Genomic DNA, 21,307 nt, shown 5'->3' with positions numbered 1-21,307 from the left:
ATATATATATATATATATAATTTTTCTTGCTGTGTAAATGAAACGACCCAATTGCATAAACATAAACTAACTTGAATATTAGCTCAGGAAAATTCTTCCCTCTAAAATAAAATTCAAGAAAATTTTTATCACACCAAGGTGTGTGAACATAATTGACCAATTAAAAATTAAAATATCATACTTATAAATGTCTTATTGTAATTTTTTTATAAGATTCACGACTCATTATAATTTTAAATAATATGTAAATTTTAAATTAAAGAAAAAATTCCCATTAATTCATTGGGGCTACTGGAGTCATTTTGCTTGCCTTTTTTTTTAATTAATAAAGCAAGGGGAATTAAATCGTTCAGATTTTTTTTTTTTATAAAAAAGCCTTGAAATTTTCGCGTAGGATTAACACCACAGTTTTCTCAAGTTTGAAACTCTCTTCTTATTCTATGGATTTTTTTTTTTCCAATATAATGTTGGAATTTAAAATTTATTAACCTCCTACAGTTGTAATATATATCAGGTGACTTTTACGGTTATTTAGTTTCAAATTAAGTATAATTATTTTGTTACAAAAATAAGATGATTTCACATAAATTTATAATTTATTTTATAAATTTTTTAAAATTATTATTTTTTATAAAATAATTATTTACAAAAATTTTATTAACTAAACAAAAAAAATTTATTCATTTTAAAAAATACATAATATTTTTAAAAAATTTAATAAATAATATTAAATAAATCAAAACTTGCTCCTATAATTTTTTACAAAAATTTTACTAACTAAACTAAAAAAATTTATTCATTTAAAAAAATACATAATATTTTTAAAAATTTTAATAAATAATATTTAATAAATCAAAACTTGCTCTTATAATTTTTTTAAAAAAATTTACCATACATAATTTACCTTTTAAATTTTTTTAAAAATATTATATGTACTTTTTTATTTGAGACAATTTTATTTTTTTAATTAATAAAATAAAATTTTTACAATTAATTAATTTATGAAAAAAAGATTTATTTTATGAAAATAAAATAAGATGAATGAAAAACTTATGTAAAATTATCTTATTTTTTTAACAAAAATAATAACACTTTATATAAAACCAAATAACTATTGAATTTCCCTATATACCACTATTTGCCCTAAATTCAGTTTCGTCCAAGGAGATCTCTCGAGGTAAATCCTAAAATTCGAGTTAAACCCAAGCAAAATTAAACCACCCATAAATAAATATCCACAAATTTTACACGATTCGCCAGAAAATTGACAATTCCAAACCGTGTCACAATAACAGTATCTCCCAATAGCAATACCTTCAGTTTGAGAATCTTCGTCTGGAGAAATCCAGACGGTCGAGCAACCATGAACCCATTTATTCCATATCAGCTCAAGGCGTTGGTAGAAAGAGCCAGTGCACAGACACTTGAACATTGAACTTCAAATCAAATCAACACCAGCAATAGCGAAACTCCAGTTCAATGGTATATAACGTGTCACGTCTACAAAGTCTAAACATAAAAGAAACAGTGGGATCTCAGAAAAGGATCCCTCATAGTAAAAAAATTTGGTACAAAAGCAACAGTCCAATTGCCCAAATTATAGGCTGCAAACAACAAATAGGAAGACTTTCATTGGTATCAAAGCCATATTACTAGCAAAACCAAACACTCGACTTATATTAGTACCTCCGGAATCCACGGTCTGCCAATCTTCCTGATGGGCACTCAAATGCCCTGTGGCCCCTGCCACCACAGTTGTGACAGATGATCATGGGATTGGGACCCATACAATCCCTGCTCATGTGGCCCACCTGGTTGCAGGTACGGCAGATCACATCCCGGTATCCACTGCTCCGACCCCAACCACCTCTCTCTGCAACATTATCACCCTTTGGGCACTGCCTTGCCACATGCCCAGCTATGTTACACAAGTTGCAAACAGGTTCATTCTGACAATCGCGTGCTACGTGGCCAGTTTTCCTGCAGTTCTTACATGCTTTATCATTTGTACACTCAGCAGCAATATGCCCTGGCTTATAGCAATTGTTGCATAGCCTCAAGTCTCCAGGTGACATCTCGGGATTTGGGCAATCTCTGGCACGGTGTCCAGACTTGCCACATGAATGACAGATGCCCTCATTGGGACAGTTACTAGCAACATGCCCAGGTTCCCGACAATTCCAACACCGCAACTGTGTGGTGCATTCTGATGCAATATGCCTGGGCGAAAAAACAAGTTAGATTCAAAGCCGACATTCTTTCCATTGCATATGAACAAAGGGTCACAGGGAAATGGGAAGGGACAGGTAGGAAGGATACCCAGGAAGACCACAATTGTTACACACAGCTACATTGGTGCATTCTCTTGCAAAATGACCAGGACGCTTGCACTTGTTGCACAAATTGCTTTGGCTGGCAACAATCGAAAAAGTCAAAAAAAAAAAAAAGCAAATATGAATATCAAAAAAACTTCTAAAATTAAAAGGGTATCTTTAAATTATTTAAAATGCAACTAATAATCACTGCTACTGATTCTTAAACAATCAACAGTTCATACACTTCCTGTGATAAAAAAAAAGGGTCATCCACCAGGAACTAACATGTACTCAAGTGTTCCCAGAAGTGCACATGCAAGAACACATCTTCAGACAATAATGCAATCAAGTTATTCAATGCTGTTCAAATTTCAAAAAGGAATGTAATACACTGTCAAGTGCCAACTAAAAGATAGCAAGCCCACACTCAGGACAATAAGCAAAGGTTCTGGTCTAACAGACCTTAAAACAGCATCACTATTTTGTAGTATCTTAGAACCTTTCTCCAAAAAAATGATTAAGGGGAAACTGCGTTATGAATCTCCAACTTTTTGCAGAATGACAAACCACCACAAACAACTATGACCCTACCCTCAGTCAGAAGTTAGAGCAATGTGATACCACAACTATTTTCACTAGGCACCCCAAGGATGTTGTGAAACAATGAACTCCAAATTCCATAATCTTCATGGCTACTTCATGCCATCAATCATTATTCATTGATCAAGTATAATATTAGCAGCCTGAGAAGCTTTTGTGACAACTAAGGAGAATTCTGTAGACAGTTTTACAGATAATGCCAAATGGACACATCACAAGGTTCAATACAATTAAAACCCTCAGCTAAAGACTTCCCCAGATGTTTAAAACAATAGAAATTATTAGTTACCCTGCAGTATGATATTGAGGCAAGGATATTTTAATGGAATAGATTAAATAACAACTAACAAGGCTACCACACCACACCACACCATAAAAAAGATACTACAAACTAGACAGCATCAGAAGGTAGACTGCATTAGCAACGACAAAGAATCGCCAGCAAACCTTCCCAGGAGACGAATCCTCCCAAGATGCTCATTGAGCATACAGATGAATGAGTCCCCCAAATATATTCTACTGAGTTATGTAAGCTACAAACATCCTGAACAGAACAAAATCGAAACACATTAAAAAAACTCATTGAAAACCAAATAACCTGAAACCACGATGTGTCTCTCTCCTATAAGGAGCATTACGATAAGAATGGCGACGAGATTGAATTCTGCGATCTCGGGGACTCCTGCTCCGGCTCCTAATCTGGCTCCGACTCGTACTCCGACTCCTGCTATTGCTCCTACTACGTGAACTCATCTTCAAACCTCCTACTATTCACGTCACCACCACTGATCCACAAGCACAAACCAACACTCCACAGCTTCTGCAGCTTTCCTGTGAACATTAATTACATCCAAAATTATCCCCATTGGTTCACCTCATACTCTTACCTTTAACCTTCAAACAAAGACACCAATTTCCAACACTACAATAAAATCCTTGCCCAACAACCACCTGTCAAACTAACAATCACTGCATCCCAAAGAATACCACATAAATATACAGGACACATTTCTTCAACTGAAACATTTCCCCAGTGGAGAATTACGTAGCTCGTTCAAGTATCGAATGCAGAGTCAGAACTGATGGACAACACCAACCATGCAACAAACCATCGCACATGAGAAGCATGTCTCCTCCATATTTGACAAACATTCATCAGTTTCACATCACAACCAGGATATTATACTTGAAATTCTCACTGAAGAATCAGCTTAAGAAAGTAGTCAAAGTATAAACCCTTAAAACCCCAGAAATTTTCAAGTGAAAGGAAGTACACCCATACAGTAACCTGGGTTGAAAATAGCTAAGAAATTACACACACGAACAAATATATAAGTTATGCTTTTAACTTTCCAGCAAAGGCCAGGTATGCTTTCTTGACACTCCAAGTTTATAACTGCTACCATCTGCTCTAGATATTCTTCTCATGGATTTCTGTCTATCAAAAACCCAGACTTCATTAAGCTTCCTCTTGAGCATGCATGCATCCCACACCAGTATGCAAGCAAAAGGTAGAGGGATGAGAAAGAGATTAACACTGTCAAGCTAGAAACTCCCTCAAACTTCAAAGGACCATAATTTGGTCTAGATATAAATATACCATCAACAATTAATTTGACACTTGACCTTCAAACAAATTGACCATTGTAGAGTGGACCCATTTTGAGCATTTGACTTATAGTTTAATATCTTGTATAAATAGTTACTAAGCATTAATCATTAGCTAGATCATGTTCTTAAACTCAATCGTTTATTATATACTTAACCTTGCATCATACTTATCGCTCAACCCAAATATGTTCAGCAAATCTTACATCTAATGACAAGAAGAAAATCTTGATAAAAACTTTGGCAACGTACACAAGAAATCAACATGAGTTCACGTCCGCATATATTATTATAGTTCATCTAATTCACTGAATAGTTAAATAGAGATTAGCTTTCCAAAAAAATTTATGCGTTTTCTTAGGTTGTTCTTTTAATAATTTCTAATACATAGTTTGAATATACTTCTCTATAATCGAATAATAAAATCTCACCCTAATTGCAAGCCAGCCAATACATGCCAGTGAAAATGCAAACAAGCTAGCAGGTATCATCCCATCCTTTATCACAATTAATGTCTAAGAACCAGCCAATGGGTCATCAACCTCAAACACACAGCCTGAGCAACCTAAATAACAGCTTTTTGAATAATGACGTCATCACATAATAAAACCCATGCAAATATTTACGGATATAAACTAAAACCTACGTAAAGGATCTGTTTACTTGAGCGACCGACAGTAAGAAAATTCGCGTAGTACTCACAACATAAAACTAATAATCAATTAATGCATTTACTTTTCATCCAAAAACTCATTCCAAACTCAATTAAACAACATGAGATACATTCTTCATTGATCTTGTATAATTTTGGAGACTAAACCACTATATTGCACTCAAATTCGATGGGGGGATTCTATCAGTAAGAAAAATTAAGGATGAGATAAAAACTAAAATTGATTTGTTCCAGAAGGCATCTAGGCATAACAATTAGTTTAAGTAGAAGCATTTCCTAAGCAGCACCAGACAAGTTTCGAACCATTGAATTAATGAATTTCATTTAAAAACAAAGGAAAAAAAAAATCCAGCTTAATTTCACATACAGAAACTTCAAAGTCCCCCAGAAAACCCTAAACCCTTTGAATCCTTGGCCCGATCATAACAGTACAAATAAACAACATACGCATCACATTTCCATAGTGACAAACACGCGAATTTCTCAACAGTGCAAACAATAAGGAAATGTAATCAAAATGGATCTAGAACAACGCCTCACTCGCAAGAAATGTAAGAGCGATTAAGATGATGCACACCTGCAGTACTCTTCTGGACCTTCACGCAGGGGGCTATTTTGCACCACGCCCTCTCAAATTCCGTAGGGGAATATTTTTCTTTGTTGCTGAGGGCTGCCAGCCGCCGCTGCTGAAAGTGTGTGGACTTTGCTGGTCGAGAAGGTAGAGGATCTTTTATACAGTCAGATACCGCGTGCCTAAGCAAGAAAAGAACCGGACACGTCGACACTCTTGAGCTGAGCTTCGGCTTGCTGATGTAACGTTGTTAAGCCTTTTTTTTTTAGATTTCAGATTGTATATCGGATTTTTTTTTTTTTTTTTTTACACTCTCGGGATGATATTTTTAAATTTTATTGTTTAGGAGATAATAAATATTTTAGAAGATATTTTAAAATTTTTAAAATATAATTTAAGTTAAAAAAATAAAAAATAATTAAAATTTTACTTTAAAAAATTAAGCCTTAAATATAAATGTATTATTTTTAAATTTAAAAAACCTTTAATTATCTTACAAAATTTTCAGAGCGTTAAGATTATGTATTAATGCGATTTTTGTATCGACAATCCTAATGTTTAATTTTTAAAAAAGCGCGGACAAAATTTACGTTGCTTTGCTTGTCCGCGAGCTAAATCAGAGAAACTTAAAGAGTGACTAGGTTTTTTTTAACCTCGACTCGTTATATATGATCATAATTTAATATTTTTATATATTAAATTTTATTAATTTTTTATATAATATAATATTTATTAAAATATATTAATTATTATTATAATAATATAATAATTTTTTATTTTTCACAATATATATATATATATATATATTATATATGTATTTATTATTTTCAAATTAAGTTAATAAAAATAAAAATATATTAATAAAAAATTATAGAGATAAAATTTATAATGAAAAATTAATATTATAATATAATTTTATAATTAATGCAGCTTTGTTCCTTGACTATATTATTTTGACAAAAGTAAGAACTTTTCTAATAAAAACTTATTGATTAGTTTTGATGCATACCAATAAGCTAAAAATCTTTAAATTCAAGTAGAATAAGTGCCAAATTAGCATACTTTAAATGTCAATTTTCAAAATAATTTTCTTGAGAAATTTGATTCAAATATTGATTTGGTGGTTAGTCAAACTCAGGTAATAGAAATTAAAGTCTCCACTATTCTTATGTACTATTTCCAAATGACAGGATCATGGCCTTCTGAAATAGGAATTGAGCCACCTTAAACTTAAATGACATAATAGTCCACTGATTATAGACATTTGAAATGCAAAAAGCTATTTTGTATCGATCTTGAAAGATCTTAAGTCTCAAAAATACATATATTGCCTCTCTCCCTAAGCAAATACAATATGTTATTTTGTTAGTTTATAAGTATTAAATTTATCAAGACTAATTAGTTTTTACCATTTTATAATTTGTATAAAGCATATATAATTAATATGAAAAATATAAATTTTTTTAATACTATTTAAGAGTTTATATATATAATAGTGAAATAAATTTAATTTGATATAATTTCATATAATGTTAATTTCTTTTATTCCTAATTATTTTTAATTTTATTTTAAAAAATTAATTGTGCACATCTATATCAATAAGTGTCATTATTATTATTATTTTTTATTTAATATATAATATTTTACATAATTTTATATTTTTTTATAATATGAAAAAAATTTAAAAATTTTAAAAATATATTAATACTAATAAATTATTTATAAATAATAAATTAATAATTAAAATGTTCCTTTTCTATAAAAATGAAAAAATAAATGCTAATAAAATAAAAAATAATGAAGTTAATATATTATTATTCTTAATTAAAATAATCACGGTGAAAAATATATAGATAATTATTCGATTTATAATAAAGTATTTTATTAAATTAACTTATAATATATTTTTAAATTAATTTTTTTTTATAATTATTTTTCTAAAAGTAAACATTTATTGAAAGTTATTGAATTCAAATAAATAAAAATTCTATTAAATAATGTAATGCTTATATTAATATGAAAATTGTGGTTTTTTTAATTGTTTATATTTAAATATATATTCATTAAATTGAAATAACAATTTTATATTCAAAGTATGATGTTTAATTATTTTTATATGTATTCACTATTTATCAAATTAAGATAATATTATAATAGTAAAAAATTAAAAAATATTATTTTTTTTATATATACATACATTAACATTTTTAAACTTTTAATTATGTGCCATTTTAAAATAAAAAATAGTATTACAAATTATAACCATCCTGTTAATTATATTAATTTTATAATTAAATTCAAACTTAACATATTAAGTTCATCATTAATTTTTAAATAATATTTTTATTTATTTAAATGTTTATATATATATATAATTTAATTTTTATATTTTGTACATAATTATATATTATTTAAAATTTTAAATTCACATAATTTTAATATATTTTTATAAATCAATGAATATATAGTTTTTTCGTTGTTATATATATATATATAGACTTTTCAATTAATATTTACATAAAACTTATAAATTCAATTTTAATTAGAATTAATTAATATATTAATGTAATAATTAAGGATTATAGAAATATATTTATAATTAAGAAAAATATAAAATTATTTTATATAAAATATTTTTTTAATCAACATAGAAAAATTTAACTTAAATGAGAATTTTAAAAATATTAAAAAAAGAATTCATATATTTAATTAACAAAAATTAATTTCTTTTTTTATTTTTTATATAAATTAAATTATAATTATATTAAAATAAACTTATATAAATAATTATAAAATAGAGATAAAAATTTATTAGAATTCATTAAAAAAGTAATTTATATAAATAAAATATCTTTCTATTTTTATAAATAATATAAATCATGAATGAATTTTTATAAAATTTTGATTAAAATTATATTATAATAAAAATTTAATCAAGTAGACTTTAAATATAAATAAGACTAACAATTTTAAATTTATATAAATTTTAAAATTATATAAATAATTAAATTTTAAATCTTAAAAATTTTAAATTTATATAAAATTTAAAATTAAATTAAATATTAAAAAAATATAATTACAAATATTATAAATAATAACTATTTGATTAAAACTAATATTTTCCTTCGTTCACACATTTATATATTATATAGATAAGTTTCAATTGCAAAGGATCAATCAAATTTGAAATAAAATTCGTAAAATTCTTGTGAATAGTTAATTTAACTGCTCTTCTTAAATTAGCCAACGTCTCCATTAACTGACGCATTTGTTTTGCTCGAAATTTAAAATTAAAAAAAAAAAAAAAAATTCATTGGGCAGACGTGGACGTGGTGAAGCATCCAAACTTCTTAACATTTTATAAATACTAGTTTCGGGTATATCAATTATCCGTTGTAGTCTAGTTGGTTAGGATATTCGGCTCTCACCCGAAAGACCCGGGTTCGATTCCCGGCAACGGAAGGTTTTTATTTGTTTTTTTTAGCATTTTTCTTTTTTTTTTAAAAAAAAAAAAATGCACGTCGCATGTAGATAAGCTCGACCACAGAGGATAAACCCCCAGTTCATCATCTAGGGTTTATATACACAGAAATACAATTTTCTAGGGTTTATGGAATTCATTGGATACAGCTCTGCCTCGTTATAATCTAGTTTATTTTCCTTACAAATATCACTTATTTACTAAGCTCAGACAATGGGCAAGACGAAGAAATTTATCGACAAGAAGAAATCCGCAACTTTCCAATTGCTCGCCCGCGACTCATCTGATCCCAGTTACGCCGAAACACCGGGTAATGATCGAGTTTTTGTCCGAGTCGACAATAATCCCTTTTCTGTAGACAACTTCTTCGACGGAGATAACCCCGACGGTGGTATCTCTCCCAATGGTCAATACGATAACGATCCTAATTCCATTTTCGCCGATGCGCCTGGCGATTCCGACGACGGTGGAGATGATAGTGATAGAGTTTTCGGAAGTTCGATGAAGTTTGGACCGGAATTTGGTGGAGCTTCTGCGGCGGAGACGGGGCCTTCGCCTGAGCATGTGAGAAGGGAAATTTTAGAGTTAGGATTTCCTGATGATGGCTATAATTATTTGCTTCACTTAAGGGAGATTAAGAACACTGGTGGTGGCTCTTATTTTTATCAAAATCCCAAAGCTACTCCTGATCAGCTTCCTCGCGATGTCAAGGTTCGTCATATTTTCTTTCTACTTTTAAAGAATGAATTTTTCTTTTTAAATTTTACTATATCTAGTGGGTCTATAGTGAAAGCGATTTGGCACTGTGACTTGCCAGGCATATGATGCTTCGAGAGTTCGAGTATCCGAAGTGAAAATTGATGATACCAATGATAAGTCGATTTATAGTGTAGCCTCGAAGACTGTTGGTGTCAGAGTGCAGAAAGTGTTTGATCCTGAAGTAGCTGCATTACTTGATGACAGTGATTTATCGCGGTTTGGTTCTGATGTTGAGGACTTGGAGGAGGATTTTGTTGTTCGTGCAAATATTCCTGACGAAGGGGCAGATTTGGATATTGATAAGAAGTTGAATTTGACTGATGAATCCAATCATGTGGCTTCTGGTAATCAAGGTGTGGCAGTGGATAATAGGAGTGTAGAGAAAGGAGAAGTAGAAAATGATTTTGCTGGTGAGAAGCCACGAGTTCGCCGTCTTCTGGATGAGCAATTTGATTTGGTAATATTCTTCTCTTCAAGCAATATTTTTAATGGGTTTTGTCTTGTAGATTGCGAAATCACTTTTGTTTTCCATTGTACAAGAATTGAAAGAACGCTTCTTTAGTCATTGTGTAGAATATCAACTTTTTTTCTTCACATTTATTGAATCCTTATATTTACCCAATTGGGATCCTCATTTCCGCAACATGTCATCTTGCTTTCTGATTTTCTATTTGGTTCTGTAAGTATATAGTGCATTTTACAGATGAATTTGTTTCTGTATGTAACAATGTTTCATTCAATGCAGCTTGAACGTCAAGAATATGGCACAGATGATGAAGATGATGAATATAGTGGTTATATCGCAGAAGAAGATGAAACTCTTGCTAATAAGCTCAACCATGTTCTTAATACCCATCAAAAGGATGACTTGGAATTTGGTGATAAATATGAAGTCCCTGCAGATTTATTGCGTGCCAATGAGCGACCAATAAGTAAAGAAATAATAGACTCGGCGGCTGATGTCATTCGACGTTGTGTAGAATATGCAGATAATTATGAAAATGAGGATGAAAATGAAGATGTTGTCATTGTACGGGAAAGTAGTGATGATGATTCAGAACAATGGGATTGCGAGACTATCATCACCACGTATTCAAATCTTGATAATCACCCTGCTAAAATTGAAGCTCCAGGAGTTGCTAGAAAGAAGAAGATAGCTGAAACTTTCTCTGGAGCCTTGAATGCAACCAGTCATGTGATAACCCTTCGAGGAAAGGAGAAACTTCCTGTGGACTTCTTGCCTCGTGGTAAAAAATCTGATGTGGAAAAAGTGAAAGGTGTGCCTGGCTTAAAAACTGAGCCACTGAAGAGGAAGCAACATGGCCAGGAGTCAAAGGAGGAGAAGAAAGAACGAAAGGTATCTAGTTGCTGTTTGTTTGAGCCCTCCCTGTGTGTCTGTAGCTATACTGGACTATGTAATGCCTGTAGTTGATGAATCACTCTATTTGAAACTGGTGAAAGATGAAAATATCCTTCCATTTCTGTAAACGTACTGACAATTGGGTCAAGGGAAACAAATTGCTCATCCATAAACATGTTTTGATGCTTTTAATAAATGTTACTTATTGTCTATGCCCTGTTTTAATCATATCACTAGTTTGAACTTTGATTATGACATTAAAATTCTGTATGCAGGCTGCTGTAAAGGAGGAAAGGCGTGAAGCTAGACGTGCAAAGAAAGAAATGAAGGGACTCTACCAAGGTGAAGCGCAGCGTGCTCAGAGAGTTGCTGCCATAGCTGGTCCATCTTCGATTCATCTTTTGTAAGTATGTTGATTAGTAAGTTGCTGCTTCTATTAATTGGAATTAACACTTTATTCAGTAGTTTAATGACAACTGTTTTGAATTTCTTGAAATTTATTTATCCAGTTTTTCCTTTTAATTGAAAATACACAGATGATGATGGTGATGTCCTCTCTAGGAAATTGAAAATTGAAAATATAAGAATGAGAAAAAAACTGGACAAAGGGTTTATCCACTCTTGGTTTGGATAACGTTTGGTGCTAGCAATTTGAATTTTTAATTCTTTGTTGAATTTATTATCTCCATCATCTTTGGAGGTTTCCTCAACCTTCAGAAAATTCTTTGTCGGGAATAAGGATCAGAAATTCAGCATCAGGCCATGGTACTTTGTAGTCTTGATGATTCTCCAATTTTGCTAGATATTTTAGTTTGGCTAACTGTTTGTGATTTCTCAGAATAAGTATGGGCTAAGGGCATAGTGAGCATTTTTGTGGCCTATATGAAGATTGAATTAGCTTTTCACATCATTCAATACAGTGTTGTTGGCATATTTTCAGTAGGTGATGTGGTTCCATAAAATCTAGGTTGGCTTTAATTAACATATTATCTCATGTTTAGCTTAAACACTTATGGTATCACCTCAGAACTTTTTCATGAGTGTTATATTTTGGCTTTTTACATTCTTCAAACTTAAAAAAAAATAAAATTTAATAAATCATTTGAGGTTAATTATAGTTAATCTGATGTTTTTTCCCCTCTTCTCCTCAAATAGGTAATTTGGCATTAGATTGTTGTTTTGAGCGCTATGGTCTTCCAGGATGATGCTCATCTCTTTCCAAAGCTATCTAAAGGTTATCACTTTAAACACTCATTTTTTACGAGAAAATGTGCCAAATGATTGGTTCATTTTTGAATTAAGGTGGAGCATAAAGTTTTTATTTTCACTTGATTTGAGTTACAGATTTGTTTCTTTGTATTGTCGGAATGTTATCTTGTAATGATATTTTGTCAAGCATGGTGAAGTCGGAAGCCTATGGCTATCTTGGTTGAAACATTGCATAAATTGAACTTGCCACCCAATATTTATGCTATGTGATTGGTCTATTCTGTTATTTGTATTGAGAAACGGAAGTGTCTGAATTTAATGTGTTTGGGATGGGTCTGTCCTCAGCTTAACTCGGGGATTACATTTTACTGATTCTAGAAAACTAGGTTGAATCAAAAAATATTATCGTGATTTTCCATGCAGAATAAATAAGGCCAGTTGAAAGAGAGAGCAAGAAGAGGAGGAGCTAAGATAACCAAGAAAAACCTGAACAGATGGCCGCTACTATATCTCATATTCTGCTTCTACAAAGGAATTAGGTGGAATGCTTCCACTTAATTTAAACTGCAGTAACTATTAAAATATGTTATTAAACTGTAGCATTACACTACAATTAGGATAAAGAGAATATAGGTTCGCCGAGTGAGAGGAAGAAATATTTTTGGCACTACAAATTCATGAAACTTTTCCATGGGGAATGGGTGAATAATTTCCGCCTCCGGATCTTGGTGAAGGATCCCAGTAGCCGTAGTCTTCTATCACATCTACTGGGTGGACGTTGTACTGTTCTCCATAGCCGTGCTTCTTCTGGTCCTTGACTGGCTCGAAGGGAAGAGAAGTTGGTGGTGATGTTGGCGAAGACGCCAGTGATGTTGATTCAGAGGCTAATATCAGCAGCAGTGTCATTATAACAATAGTTGTCATGCATGAAATGTGGCCAACTGACCTCTTATTCAAGGTTGTCATGCCTGTAATGTGCTTTATATTTTATCCTTGTACCCGGTACCTGAGTTTTGCCAAAATGCAGGAAATCCTCTGATCTGCTTTGTCTATGCTTCCCATGCCAACTATTCTTCAACTAAGTATAATTAATACCTGAATTTTGTAATAAACTCTGGGGATTAAGCTGTGTTGCATTTGCTAGTAGTACTCAAATTAAACTTGATTCACACCCAATGTATGACACGGACATATTTCTTGCATGCATTTCAATGAAGGAAAACTTGGTCACTGGTGTCGTAACAAAATGGAAAATAAATCCTCACATGCTTCTGTTGCCTGTCTTGCTTATAAGTTGGCAATTAATAGCTACTTACAAGGATCATACACAACAAACAAGGTCTTTAACTAATCTTGATTCTACATGGCATGGCCAGGGTTCCTATTCGCTTGCGCATCCGTACATTTTCCCTCCGGTAGTTGTCCACAAATCAAGAGGGTTATGGTTAACTAACATTGAGTTGAAGGCCTAAAATCTTTCCTCTATGCAATGAAAAATCAGTTTCTTGCGTGATAATTTCAAAGCACAAGGCATACAGTTTTGGACCTTTACTTCCATATTAATGTTGAATGTTGGTGTTGATTATGATGGCAACAGATGGAAGAATGATGATCAATACACTCTTCTCATTATTCACGTATCTAAGATTGGCTCAAATTTGGAAAGCTAACTAATGATGAAACTTTTAAACTTTTTATATTTGAGAAATTATTATGTGCATTTGATGTACATGCACTATCTCTCACAATTATATGAGACCTATTCTCTATATTATAGGAAGGGCTCCCTTTTCTGTGAGACAGAAGCACTATTTTTCAATGTTCTAGTGTATTTAATAATTAGCCTTTACATTTAGCTTTCTACTTTTTATAACAATAATAATAATATTGTTAACAATAATTTCTGCTTAATAAATATTTAATTATAGCTTTATATAAAAATAATAAATTAAAATTTCCTTTTAAAAGCATTTTTTTAATTATCTATGCAAACCTCGTGGTTGGTTGATACAAGGGAAAGTTTAAAACCTTTCCTCTATGCAATGAAAAAATCAGTTTCTTGCATGATAATTGTCAAAGCAAAAGGCATAAAGTATTGGTTCCATATTAATGTTGAGTGTTGGTGTTGATAATCAATAATACCAACATATGGAACAGTGATGACCACTACGCTCTTCTCGTTATTCACATGTCTAAGATTGACTCAAATTTGCATACTCATATTGGCTATTTAGTGCGAAACAATATCTTTAACCTTTTTATATTTAGCTTTTAGTTTTTTATAATTTTTAATTAAAAACAATATAATTATTATTTTACTTCATAAATACATAATTATACTTCTATCTAAAAAATAAAATTTTTTTATTATTTAACTGAATAGAAAAATAAAATGGGTATTTAACCAAATACTGGTTTGATTGTTGGGTGATACAAGAGAAAGTTTAAAACTTGAAAAAAAATAAAATTAAATTCCATTGCATGGAATCTAAACCGGGTCTCTTGGGTGAGAGCCGAGCATCCTAACCAACTAGACCACAACAGAGATATTAATGTCTTATTCCATGTAATACTATTGGACACTTCCAAACCTGGGTTTCCATGTCTCCTTGCCTTCAACTCTTACCGTGCTTGGCTCCACTAGATGATAGCCAACTAAAAATGGCCATCTGTTTGATAGTATAATCAAATGTAAAGTGTCATAATAACGAGCAATTTAGCAAATTGAGCAATCTTGAATGAACATACCATTGATTTAAAAAAAAAAAAAAAAAAAAAAAAGAGAGAGAGAGAATGAACATACCAAATATGTGATTATTCTAAGACAATAACAGCTAACATTAGTAACATTATTACAGAGGCTAACTTCTCCTATCGCTACGAACAAAACAATTATAAGCATCATAAAGTAGGATGACAACTTTTAACCGCCAGAGGCCAACTTTAACGATGGCAACAACATTCATTCATTGCCTCGTCTTCCACAATACAGCAACCAACTAGTCCACCCAAATTGTCAACCACCAGTTTAAATGACAATAAATCCCTTCTCCACAACGAAGTTTGTATGCAATAAAAGATGACATTTATTTCTCTCTGTACTGCTGTTTCATAAACAAATCAATAGTAGCCTGAAAATTTCACAACCCTTCGGAATATTTTGAAATTTGATGGCTTCAGCTTCGCCTTCAAAATCCTTTTCCAGGAAAGAATTAAGTCCACAACAGATTTGGATTGCAAGTGAATTTCCTGCACTGCCTCATTTTGGAAGTTCAGTATTGATTATGTTGTTTAAAGTATCAAACACCCTTTCAAGAGCAGTTTGAAGCTTACAAGTTATGATAATATTCATTCAAAAATGAAGTACAAAAATTGCCTCCAGCAATTTCCAATATACTCCACTCAACCCAACTTGAACGTCAAGTATACCTTTTAAAGTAAAATGTTTCCATTTAGAAAATGTCAAAAGACTCATGTATGCATAGTATACATTTGTATACCACATAATGAATGCAAATCGCTCTCCAGCAATTTGGTTCCACTCAAAAATAAAAAGAAACAAGACCTGTAAATCCATAACAATAACTTTGAACACTTTTTCACACATCCAAATATGTGAAAGTTCTCTACCTTCCTATCATCAGTAAGACTAGTCACACCATAAAGATGCATAAACTAGACATTCATTCCTCCATTTGACAATGCTGGTTTCAATCAAAGTTCAAGCTATTAACATTTGGAGCAGAGACTTGAGATGCTAGATCAGTACATAACCGACAAACACGGAAATATGCACACCCCATTACATTTTCTTAAGGGCCAAACCAAAAGGCACCAAGAAACAGAAAAGGTAATATACACAATTTGAAAAATCTACTTTGAACATAGGACAAAAAAAGAGAAAGATCTATATTACAACCTAATGGGAAACAGGATCTGAGATATTACTCAAAATGACTTATTATACAAAGGGTGTGATGCCCACTGAACGCAACGAGCTATGTAATTCACACAATACTAGAATACAGTGACAGGATAATACAAACCAACACGAAAGATTTGAGTGAATGTGCCATCAATGACTATGAGAATGCAAAGTAAAACACATACACTTATCTTTCATCGCTTCAGCCTCACTTCCATACTCTTTGAATTTGTACTCTTCCTGCTTAAAAGCAGGAGGCACCTTTCCTTCACTGTAGCACTGATTACATAGACTAAAATGAGATTTGGACTCCTTGAAGCGGGACCCAATAATTGGGTAGCGGCAGACTGAGCAAACATAGTTTCCATGGCGATTCCTATCTCCAGTTTCAAGCTTTACTAGTGTTGACATGATACCAAAACCCCAATCAGGATCATCAAACATCACAAGGAAATCATTGAAAGATACCATTGAAGAATCTGTTTCTCCATGAACTTCTAACATTTCACTAACTCCATGAGAAGGAACGTAAATAGCCCTCAGCAACTTTATATAGCCAACAGCATCAACTTTTCTAATCTGAGAACCTCCCTCATTCACAGGACGCCACAAAAGTGCATCAAAAGCAATCCGTTTTCGCTTGTCGGGACTGCCACTACAAATGGGGGCAAGAACAGCATAAAACATGCCCAAGTCCACCCTGCCTGAGCCTGTCTCATCCAAAACAGAGAGAATCCTCTCATTTATTGCCTTGACAGCCCCCTGAAAGGTTTCAGGCTTTAGGAAATTAAGTAACCTCCAAAGGATTTCCTCCAAGTTAGGTTTGCGTATAGATTTCTCTGGAACACCACCCCCAGAATATGACAATGGCACATCATTTTCGGTCATTTCCTTCTTCAAAAGCTCCACATCACAACGACCCAACCTGCTAATCCTTTGAAAAGCCCTAATTTGAAGAGCATTGGCTAAGTCCTGCCTCAATGTAGTTTTTTCACTCATTGTCTTAAATTTTGAGGGTTCCACAATAACAAAAGCTCCCTCTCCATTTGCACCTCCATTAGGCTTGACTTTCTTCTTCTGCAGCTGCTTTAAATGTGATATTGCATCATGCAATTCAACCCTATTTGTCATTTTCAAAGCTTCCTTCAAAGCTTTCTTAGCTTCCTCAGTTTCACCAGCCCCCAACAATGAGACAGCCTTATTGAGCTGTGCCCGCCAGTGGTTTGGCCACACAGCTAACACCCTGGTATACATCTCCGAAGCTCTCTGAAACCTACCCAAGTCCATGTAAAGACCACCCAAATTATACAAAGCATCCACATGACCAGGTTTCAAATCAATAGCCTTTTGAAACACCTCTATGGCCTTCTCATCCTCACCCATGGCATGCAACGCAGAAGCCAGATCACAATGGGCATCAGCATAATCTGGTTTCATAAAAATAGCCTCTTCCAAGGCCTTAACAGCCGCCATATATTCCCCTACCCCGAACAGAGCACTACCCAGAAGTTTCAGAGCTCTATAATGAGTAGGACAAAGAATAGCAGCTTCTCTATAATATTCACAGGCACTTAAAACCATACCTTCACCCTCCAGTGCAATTCCGAGATTGACATATATCTGAGGAAGCAAATAAGCCCATTGATTCCCACCTGCCTCAGCTGCCTCCAGCGCCAACAAGAACTCCTCTTTAGATTCCTTATACCTCCCAAGAACATACAAGCAATTCCCAGCTCTAAAATGTGGCCTAACATCCACAGGCTGCAACTCACAAGCTCTCTTAAAACTAACCAATGCCTCCTTAAACAACTGATGCTCATACAAAACCCTTCCAATCGCCATATGCCCATCAAACGCCTCTTCTCTTGATCTCGCCCCGTCAGCACGGCTCCTCAAAACGCCCAATTCCTTCACGAAAACTGCATAGTCATGCCCCGACTCCTCCCAAAATATCCTCTTCTCTGTCATCTCCGAAGATGGGCCCAATTCCCTCGACCACCCAGCATCAGAATAGGCATCAAAATTGTCTCCTTTCAATTTCCCATCTTTCGCTTGCTTGGCTTTCAATCTCTTAACCAAAATCTCCAAATCGTCGACCATTTTCCAGGTATCATCGAAAACAATCCCATGGTTAGGAGAAACCGCCCACGCAGCAGTTGTCTGCTTTTTCTGCGATTCAATAGTCCTCTCGTCCAAAATTGACGAGGAAGACGCCTCAGACGCAATCGAGATCCCTTTGTTATCGTCCAAATTGAGCTCGAGCTCAAGCGCATCGAAGTCTCGGTCGACGTCACCAGCTCCGTCATCATAAGTACGCAACAAGCCGTCGTAAGTTAAACCTTTCTCGCCGTCGATGAACTCGCCGTAAGTACGAAACACTTCATCGAGAATGGCATTGATTTGCTCGTCACTGAATTTGACCCTAGGGTTCACAGCGACCACCAGAGCCGCCATTTCTTCTCTGTTGAGACCTCCATCTCGGTTAGAATCAAATTTCTGAAAAATTCGCTTCACCTTCTCTGATCTGCTCCCTCTGGTTGTCATTTTAGGTGCTGGTTTAGTTTTGGGGTTTGAAAACTGGAGTGTATAACGCGAATACAGATAACAAGCAACTCCGTTGAAGTCTCAATTCATTAAAGTAGGGTTTAATTTTGTGGATTATCGTTCTCTAATCTTCATTGCAAATTCCTTTAAGCAGAAAGGGAAAGGCGAAACTGAAAAGGGAAGGAAGAGAGGAGTGGAGCTGTTTTTTCTTTCTCTCTTTTGTTTAGCTCTCTTTTGTTCAATTTGTCCGTTAGCTATTAGTGATGTGCTGGAGCTGCGTCCTGCATAGGTGGCCACCGCACACCGGTCCGGTCGGATAAGGTTTCTGTTTGGTTTGGATAGGTGATGGAAGGGCAATTATCGAAAGGGCAACCCTTAATTTTACCCCCTAATTTTAATTTTGAAGTTTTTTTTTTTTTTTATGATAGTTCCTCGATTTCAATTGTGTAAAAAAAAATTTAAATTTTAATTTAATACTGTTTGGCTCTAGCGCTTAGTATTACGTCTAGCCAGAAACTTATCTGGACATTATATAAAATAAAAAATATTACTCTCTTAACAGTTTTTTTTTTTTTTTAAGTGGTGGAGAGATTTGTTTTGACGCGTCTAAGATAAGTACAGACCAACTTCTAGTTGAAGTACCAATAAAATCAAGTAAGGTGGATTTTTTTATGGTATTGAATTAAAATTTAAATATTTTTTTAATGAAAATTAAAATTAATAAAAAATAATTTTTAAAATTAAAAGACGATTATTTAATTTAAGATGATAAATAAAAAAGGATAAAGAGTATTATATTTAAAAATATATATATATATTTGAGAAGAGTTAAATTAATGAAAAAATAAAAAATAAATATATTTTTATATTTAAAAAAACGTAAAAAATAATAAATTTAAAAAAATAAAAAATAAAATAATTTATATTTTTCATTTCTCTCATCCTATGTCTTAATATAAAATAAAAAAAAATAATATTTAAAAAATAAAAAAAAATATAAAGATTATCTTTACTTACCCTTGTGTTTCGTTAACTCACTTTTTTTTTTTTTCTTTCTTTCTTTCTTTCTTTCAAAGAGATGTGAGGAACCAAGGAAAACACAACTGTTCTTTTTCTCTCTGTTTTGCTCCTTTGGTCTAAACTTGGGTTTTGTTCCTTCCCTTGCCGGCTAACGTTTGGCTTCATCTGCCCCTCAAAGGTTGGGAAGGCCTCCTCCTCGGCCTGAAAGTGGGTTTTGTCTCTCCTACCTTTGGGTTGGGTTGTGTACATTTGGTTTCTATTTGCCTTTTTGCAAGTCTTGTGCTCTTCGATAAAGGGGTTTATCTTTAGCATATGTGTTTTGGGTGCTTCTGGTGCGCCGACAATGTTGATTTCAGCTTCAAGCAAAATCGGACTTTGCTCTTTGTGGAAGGAAGAAAGGAGGTTCCTCAACGGTGTATAAGAGCTGGTTGAAGGGTGCCACCATCCTCCTTAATGGGCCTTGCCTCCTTGCCTACTATTTCTTCCTTCATGAGCTATCGATTGATGCTGAGCAATTCTAGTTCTATGGCTTTGCTTGTTGTTTATAGTTTTATAGGGATATGCAAGGTACGATTGCTTCTGATTGTGGTTTTTGGCAAGATGGCTATCTATTAGCCGTAGATCTTTTGTTCTAAAAAATGGAGGAGCTCTATGCTCGGATGTCCCATGGTTGAGCAATGCTGCATGGGTTGAGAAACCGGGTCTTCCATTTGGATAGGGTTGCTGGTTTTCAGATCCTTTACAAGCTTTATTGGATCTTTGATGGGGCCTTACTAATGGACTCTTTTATGGTAATATTGACTTGAATTAGTAGCTTCTTTTTTTTTTTCCTATTGTTAATGGGCCATGGAATGTAATACCCTTTTTGGGCCTTTTAAAGCTATTTTTAATAAATTATTATCTTTTGTAAAAAAATTCTCTTTTACCCATTTAAACTCTTTTTTTTTTCAAAAAACCATCATTTAAACGGGACTTATTCAGTGTATGCAGTGTACACATATATTTTTTTTTTAAATATATAAATTTTACTTCTTTGTAATCAAAGAAAAATTAGTTTTTTTTTATTGTTCCGAGTACATATAATAATATTCCCATTCAAACTTAGCAAAGGTTAGGAGACAGAGGGCTAGAATTAAATAATAAGATGAATTCAATGTTAAAAGTACAAATTCGCCCCTCATCTATATGCCATGCAGACATGCAGTTCTGTTTACAGGGGCAGCATTGGTATTTTGTTTATA

General features: G+C 33.1%; 3 protein-coding genes and 1 non-coding gene across 10 annotated transcripts; 2 read left to right on the top strand and 2 right to left on the bottom strand.

The window, feature by feature from the left end:
- Positions 1-1,461: 1,461 nt before the first annotated feature.
- On the bottom strand, positions 1,462-5,948 carry LOC110666043 (zinc finger protein GIS2). Of its 4 annotated transcripts, XM_021826408.2 has the most exons (5): positions 5,774-5,948; positions 3,514-3,746; positions 2,320-2,412; positions 1,687-2,220; positions 1,462-1,604 (listed from the first exon to the last, which is right to left on the bottom strand). In XM_021826408.2, exons 2-5 carry the CDS (start codon positions 3,666-3,668, stop codon positions 1,598-1,600), a joined length of 789 nt encoding a protein of 262 aa, XP_021682100.2. In that variant the 5' UTR covers positions 3,669-3,746; positions 5,774-5,948; the 3' UTR covers positions 1,462-1,597. The 4 variants fall into 4 exon arrangements, with proteins under 4 accessions (XP_021682100.2, XP_021682091.2, XP_021682082.2 ...); XM_021826399.2 differs by having other exon boundaries at positions 1,462-2,220; positions 5,737-5,945; XM_021826390.2 differs by having other exon boundaries at positions 1,462-2,220; positions 5,774-5,944.
- A 3,209-nt stretch (positions 5,949-9,157) lies between these two features.
- TRNAE-CUC (transfer RNA glutamic acid (anticodon CUC)) lies at positions 9,158-9,230 on the top strand. The gene has a single exon. It is a non-coding gene; the product is annotated as a tRNA-Glu (tRNA).
- A 94-nt stretch (positions 9,231-9,324) lies between these two features.
- Positions 9,325-13,713, top strand: LOC110666052 (uncharacterized). 4 transcript variants are annotated; one of them, XR_002497095.2, is made up of 6 exons: positions 9,325-9,960; positions 10,067-10,465; positions 10,754-11,365; positions 11,644-11,771; positions 12,524-12,602; positions 13,001-13,713. XR_002497095.2 is itself a non-coding variant. In XM_021826421.2 (5 exons), exons 1-5 carry the CDS (start codon positions 9,463-9,465, stop codon positions 12,525-12,527), a joined length of 1,641 nt encoding a protein of 546 aa, XP_021682113.2. In that variant the 5' UTR covers positions 9,325-9,462; the 3' UTR covers positions 12,528-13,713. The 4 variants fall into 4 exon arrangements, 2 of the variants coding, with proteins under 2 accessions (XP_021682113.2, XP_021682125.2); XR_002497096.2 differs by having other exon boundaries at positions 11,644-11,775; XM_021826421.2 differs by having other exon boundaries at positions 12,524-13,713.
- Positions 13,714-16,433: 2,720 nt separating this feature from the next.
- Positions 16,434-19,595, bottom strand: LOC110666074 (uncharacterized TPR repeat-containing protein At1g05150). The gene has a single exon (XM_058130791.1). It carries the CDS (start codon positions 19,044-19,046, stop codon positions 16,653-16,655), a length of 2,394 nt encoding a protein of 797 aa, XP_057986774.1. The 5' UTR covers positions 19,047-19,595; the 3' UTR covers positions 16,434-16,652.
- Between the last annotated feature and the right edge of the window lie 1,712 nt (positions 19,596-21,307).

This window comes from Hevea brasiliensis, chromosome 12 (genome assembly GCF_030052815.1).
Source record: "Hevea brasiliensis isolate MT/VB/25A 57/8 chromosome 12, ASM3005281v1, whole genome shotgun sequence".
NCBI classification, from domain to species: domain Eukaryota; kingdom Viridiplantae; phylum Streptophyta; class Magnoliopsida; order Malpighiales; family Euphorbiaceae; genus Hevea; species Hevea brasiliensis.
This window is presented reverse-complemented; position numbering and strand designations above follow the sequence as displayed.